The 6089-nt window shown below is 56.0% G+C and overlaps 1 protein-coding gene across 1 annotated transcript in view; it reads right to left on the bottom strand.

Annotated features, from left to right (window-relative positions):
• The window catches only part of GRIN2A (glutamate receptor, ionotropic, N-methyl D-aspartate 2A), a 337213-nt gene extending 332959 nt beyond the window's left edge, over positions 1-4254 (bottom strand). Inside the window, exons 1-4 of the mRNA XM_015412117.1 lie at positions 4037-4254; positions 3443-3669; positions 2004-2869; positions 910-1089 (exon numbers count right to left, since the gene is read on the bottom strand). Of these exons, the coding sequence (XP_015267603.1) occupies positions 910-1089; positions 2004-2869; positions 3443-3669; positions 4037-4254 (1491 nt within the window). The remainder of the gene's footprint in view (positions 1-909; positions 1090-2003; positions 2870-3442; positions 3670-4036) is intronic.
• Positions 4255-6089: the final 1835 nt, after the last annotated feature.

The following is a 6089-nucleotide window of genomic DNA, read 5'->3' as shown; positions in this document are numbered from 1 at the left end:
GGCATGGCAAGGGGGAGTCCGCGCCGCTTCGCTCCGCTCCGCTCGGCTGCCTGCCGCACTCCTAGCGCCCGCCTGCCCGGCCGGGGGGGAGCCAGCCGCGCTGCAGTCTGCGGACGGCCGGGAGGGGCGCGCCGCCGCCGCCACCACCAGCCTCCATCCCGCCGCCGCCCGTGGAAGGGGAAAGGGACGGGGCGGGTCACCGGCCGCCGGCTGGGGTGGGGGCTCGCTCTCTCCTTCCCTCCCCCTCTCCTTTGCGGCACCCCCCTCCCCAAAAGCGGGAAGGCGGAGCGCGCGCGGCGGCAGGAGGGGAGGGGAGGCGTCCCCGGCGGAGGGGGGGCACTGCCATGCCACGCAGAGGGAGGGGGACAGGTGGGCGGCGGGGATCGGGTTCCTCCTCTTGTGGGAGGCAGGGGAGGCAGAAGCCCCCCCTCCGGCTCGCGGTGCACGACTGGGTCTGCCTAGAGGCAAGAGCGCCCGCTCTCGGGTTGCCAACTGCGGGGCGAGGGGGAGGGAGAAATTCCTGGAGATCTGTGGGGTGGGGGTGGAGGGGAGGGACCCCAGCTGGGCATAATGCCACAACGCCCACTGAAAAGTATGCAGACAGACAAGTGATTTCAGCTTAGCGTACTTTATTAGATCAAGAACAAGACAAAGTAGCCAGCTCGCAGGCCGCTTATATCCCCAAACACCCACCACCCAGAACACCCCCCCCCACTTCCCAATAGGTCCTAACTAGTGGCCAAGAGTCCAATAGGCTCTCGGCCGAGCCTAGCCCTCTGGTTGGTGTGGGCTAGGATCCGCATCTTCCTTTGTTTATCGGAGCAAAGCTCTTGACCGCGTGGTGCCCAAGCTGACCACGCAGTTGGAACTTGATACATTACATCCCTCCCCCCTTGGTCTGTAAGGCACCCACAGATAAAATCTTTTAAATGAGATGGTGTCTTTCGGGTGCGGGAGGAGTCGTGAAGCTCGGGAACGGTGGTTGGCGCCTCCCGTGACATCCTTGGCGGAGGGCTGTCCGGAGGAGGTGCCGCGGTTTCTCGTGCCGGTGTTACCAGTGTCGCTGGAAGTGGGTCCTCGGGCATGCTCCTGGGATGAGGCGCGGGTTTGGCAGGTCCCGGTGGGAGAAGGGCTGAGGTATCCGGGGCCTCTGCAAGGTCCAAGTCCTCGGATTCCAGAGGCAAGGTTCGACGGCGTCACTGAACGATATGTCGATGCAGTATCTGTCCGTCCTCACATGAAACCTCGTAAGGCCCTTTGACTCTCACCACGCGAGCCGGAATCCAGGCTGGCCCCCGGGTGTAGTTCCTCGCATATACGGGATCCTCCAGGAAGAATCCCGTGGCTGCCTCGAGGGACTCCGTGGACCGGAGCTTCTACTGGTGCGCGGTCTGGATGCAGGCGGTCCAGTCGGGTCATCAGGCGATGGCCAAGAAGTAGCTCTACCAGACTGTGCCCCGTAGTGGTGTGGGGCATAGTCCATGACCAACGTATCAGGGATCCCTTGGGCGCTGAAAATCCGCCACATTGCCTGGATGGCCACCTTTGATGAAGTGGAAGGTACTGGCACTACCTCCAGCCATTTACTGTAGGAATCTACGAGTATAAAGAAAAAACGCCCGTGGAAAGGTCCAGCAAAGTCCAAGTGTAACCGGGACCAGGGGCAGTGGGAAGATTCCCAGGCCCTTTCTGGGGCTCGCGGTAGTTCCGGCCAAGATGCTTGGCATGGTTGGCACCTCTTAACCACGTCCTTTCTGTCGTCCAGCCCAGGCCACCAGATGTAGCTACGGGCCAAGGCTTTCATGCACACCACCCCGGGGTGTGCATCATGAAGGGTGGTGAGGACCCGTTCCCGTAAGGGCTTAGGGATGACCATTCTGCTTCCCCACAGCACACAGCCTTTGTGGACAGTTTGTCCTTCCGGGAAGCAAAGGGAGTAAAGTCCAGATCCCCTTTGGCCGCGGGCCACCCCCTCACCACCCAGTCCAAGACCCGCAGAGTACCTTGTCCTCGGAGGTGCAGTGAGCCACCTCCTTGACATGGAGCGGTTGATCCGGGAGGGACTCCAGAAGCGCGATCTGGTGGGCGGGAGCCGGAGCTAGGTCGCAGATTGGCAGCGGCAGGTGGCTCAGGGCGTCAGCATGGCCCATCGCCTTCCCCTGGTGGTGAACGAGGGTGTAGGAGTACCCACCCATGAAAATAAACCAGCGGAGCACCCAGGGAGAAATCATCTGAGGGGTCTGGCGGTCGGGGGCCAGGAGGCCCAGCAGCGCCTTGTGATCCATGAGGACCGTGAACGGGCGCCCATACAGATAGTGGTGAAATTTCTTCACCCCCGCTAAAAAAGCCAGCGCCTCTTTATCTATCTGCGCGTAGTTGCACTCAGCCGCAGAAAGAGTCCGTGAATAATAGGCGACCGGGACCCCATGGACGTCCGGCAGTCGGTGGCCCAGGACCGCCCCGGCCTCGTAAGGCAAAGCATCACAAGCCAGCACCACAGGGAGGGCCTCATTGAAATGCGCCAGGACCGAATTAGACACGAGCAGGTCCTTGACAGCTTGGAACGCTGCCGCCTGCAGGGGACCCCAGACCCAAGGCGCCGACTTGTCCAGGAGGCAGTGGAGTGGTTCTGCAACCGCAGCCTTGAGGGGCAAGAAGGAATGATAAAAGTTCAGAAGCCCCAGAAAGGCCTGTAACTCCGACTTGGACTGTGGCGGCGGTGCGTGTGTGATGGCTTTTACCTTGTCCGCGGTGGAGTGGATGCCGGAGGCGTCAACAGCGAAGCCCAGGAACTCAATGCGAGGAACTCCCAGGAGGCACTTCTCACGCTTGACCTTGAGCTCGGCCGTATCGAAGCGGTGCAGCACAGCTCACAGACGGTCGGCGAAAGACGCATTCTCCGGGGCGGCGATCAGCCCATCGTCTAAAAACGGCCGAACTCCGGGGATACCTTTCAGGAGTGAATCCATAAAAGATTGAAAAATTCCCGGCGCGACTGAGACTCTGAAATGGAGGCGGTGTACCTTGAAAGCCCCCCGGTGCGTCATGATAGTTTGAGCCTCAGCCGTGGCGGCATCCACTGGCAATTGCTGATACGCCTGGGCCAAGTCCAACTTAACGAAGACCCGGGCCCCCGCTAAAACAGCCAGCACATGGCTCACTGCCGGCACGGGATACGCGTGTGCCTGCAGAGCCTTATTAAGCGTGCATTTGTAGTCTGCACAAATACGCACGTCCCCGTTCGGTTTCACCGGGTTGACTATAGGGGTTTCCCATCCTGCCAACATGACCGGTTCCAGAACCCCCTTGTTCCACCAGGCGATCCAGCTCAGCCTCAATATTAGGCTTCATTGCAATTGGCGGTAGCCTGGCCTTAGTGCGGATGGGGCGGACAGCAGGGTCAAGGTCCAGTGAAATAGGGGAAATTCCGTGCACACAGCACCAAAATCCAGAGACCGGACCTGGTTGATCCCATTCAAAGACAGTCCCAACGGCTCGAACCAGGACAGGCCCAACAGACTGGAGCATCGCCCTTCCACCACTAGCAGGTCTAGGGGCTCGTCAAATTCTTGGAACCGCACCTGGGACTTGCCCCAGCCCAGTACTGCCTCGGGGTTCTTATTGAAATCCCGTAAAGCGAAACTCCGTGGCTTTTGCAGGGGGGGCGCCCTGGGGACACAGCGTGCGGAGCGTCTCTGTGGAGATAATGGAGAACGATGACCCCGTATCTATCTCCATGCTGCGGGGGGACCCTTCTATGTGAACAGTAACATGCACTTTGTTGGGGCTATCGGGAGGCAAGTTACATACCAGGTGCTGCTGGTGGTGGGCCGAGAGAGTGTGGAGGTTGATGTGCTAGTCCGCTGAGGTCTGGTGTGCCGAAGGTTTTGGGCATTGTCCCTTGGAGCGGCAGACGGTGCTCCGGAAACAGCACGACCGGCGCTCGTGGTCCTCCCCGCAGCTGGCACACGGAGCCGAAGTAGCCGAAGACACCTTGCTGGAGTTGGATGATGACTGATGCGGGCGCTGAGCTGACCGATGGCGGACCGGTAGCTCCTCATCCAAGGCATCGGAGCCTACAGCGGCTTGTTTGCGGTGGACCGCCTTGGCACGGCAGTCTTGGTGGGCCTTCTCATAAGCGGTGGCCTCCCGGATCACCTTATCTAGATCCAGGTTGTCCTGGCTGACCAGTCTCCTCCGGAGCTTAGGCTCCCGTAGTCCCAAGAGGAACTGGTTTAGGAGAGCTTCTGCCATGTCTGAAAATGAACACCTGGTGGCGGCCTGATGCAGTGGCTCTTCCACTGAGCCAAGGCCCCTCTTTACAGCTATCCAGGGTCTCAGGCGGAGGTCTTTCCCATCACCTCCTGCCTGGTCCTTTTTAACTGGAGATGCTGGGGACTGAACCTGGGAACTCCTGCGTGCCAAGCAGAGGCTCTGCCACTGAGCCACGATCACCTCCCGGACTCTAGAGCCCCATTTCTTAAGCCTCAAGGATGTGTGTGTGTGTAGTTACAGCCAACATATGGTGACCCTATTGGATTTTCAATACAAGAGATGTTCAGAGATTGTAGCAACCCTGGACTTCCTTGGAGGTCTTCCACCCAAATACTGACCAGGATCGACCCTGCTCAGGTTCCGAAATCTGACCAGATCGGGCTCGCCTCAGCCATCCACGTCAAGGCCCTCCAAAGCTTAGGTGAATTTAAAAAAAAAAATGTTAGTTTTCAAGGTGCCACAAGACTCTGATCTGAGCTTTTCTAGATCTGCAAGAGCTACAACAAATGCTGAGTATTATGATCCCCCTTGTAACTGATTAGTCATTTAAATTGAAATAAGCATAACGATCAGTCGTTTAAGCTATGCAGCGTGATGAATTCATTAGAAGAAAAGGTCATTTCTCCATATTTTCATTCCCAACCACTGTAACACAACAGAACCAAAATGAGTTTCAAAAAATAAATTGGCATGCCCTTAACTCAAAGCTGCGAGTATTAAAACTGCTTTCTTTTTCGCCGTTAAGACACAACTGATTTATGGTGAACCCCCCCCCCCCATAGGGTTTTCCAGGCAGGAGACGTTCAGAGGTGGTTTGCCCTTGCCTGCCTCTGCATGGCAACCCTGGGCTTCCTTGGTGGTCTCCCACCCAAGTACTGACCAGGGCCGACCCTGCTTAGCTTCAGAGGACTGATGAGATCAGGCTCGCCTGGGCCATCCAGGTCAGGGCAAGAGATGAACAGAGGTGGTTTGCCCTTGCCTGCCTCTGCATAGCAACCCTAGACTTCCTTGGTGGTTGGTCTTCCATCCAGCTAAAGCCAACCCTGCTTAGTTTCCAAGATCTGGTGAGACGGGGCTAGGCAAAGCTCTCAAGGTCAGGGGGAAATTATTCTACACCACTCAACCTGGCCTCCTCTTCCTGGAAGATCAACTCGATTCGTCGATCTACTGCTTGGTTAAAGTTTGCCACCTTAGAAACACCCCAGTTAGCAGTCAGGCTGCTAGATAGATAGATAGATAGATAGACAGACAGACAGACAGACAGATAGATAGATAGATAGATAGATAGATAGATAGATAGATAGATAGATAGATAGATAGATAGATAGATAGATAGATAGATAGATAGATAGATAGATAGATAGATAGATAGATAGATAGATAGATAGATAGATAGATAGATAGATAGATAGATAGATAGATAGATAGATAGATAGATAGATAGATAGATAGATAGATAGATAGATAGATAGATAGATAGATAGATAGATAGATAGATAGATAGATAGATAGATAGATAGATAGATAGATAGATAGATAGATAGATAGATAGATAGATAGATAGATAGATAGATATAAATAGGCTGACTGAGAAACACTTGTGCAGAAGAGGGGATTCGAGCCAAGGGAAAGTTGCACATCTGGAAACCACCCACGGAGCAGATGTCCCTTAAGAACATAAGAACATCAGAGAAGCCAGTGTTGGATCAGGCCAATGGCCCGTCCGGTCACACAGTGGCCAAAAAACACCAGGTGCCATCAGGAGGGCCAGGAATGGGGCCAGGACACTAGAAGCTCTCCCACTGTTGCCCCCT

Source organism: Gekko japonicus, unplaced genomic scaffold (genome assembly GCF_001447785.1).
Source record: "Gekko japonicus isolate JY-2015 unplaced genomic scaffold, Gekko_japonicus_V1.1 scaffold1777, whole genome shotgun sequence".
Taxonomy (NCBI): domain Eukaryota; kingdom Metazoa; phylum Chordata; class Lepidosauria; order Squamata; family Gekkonidae; genus Gekko; species Gekko japonicus.
Note: the sequence above shows the minus strand (reverse complement) of the source record. Positions and strands in the feature narration are given on the sequence as shown.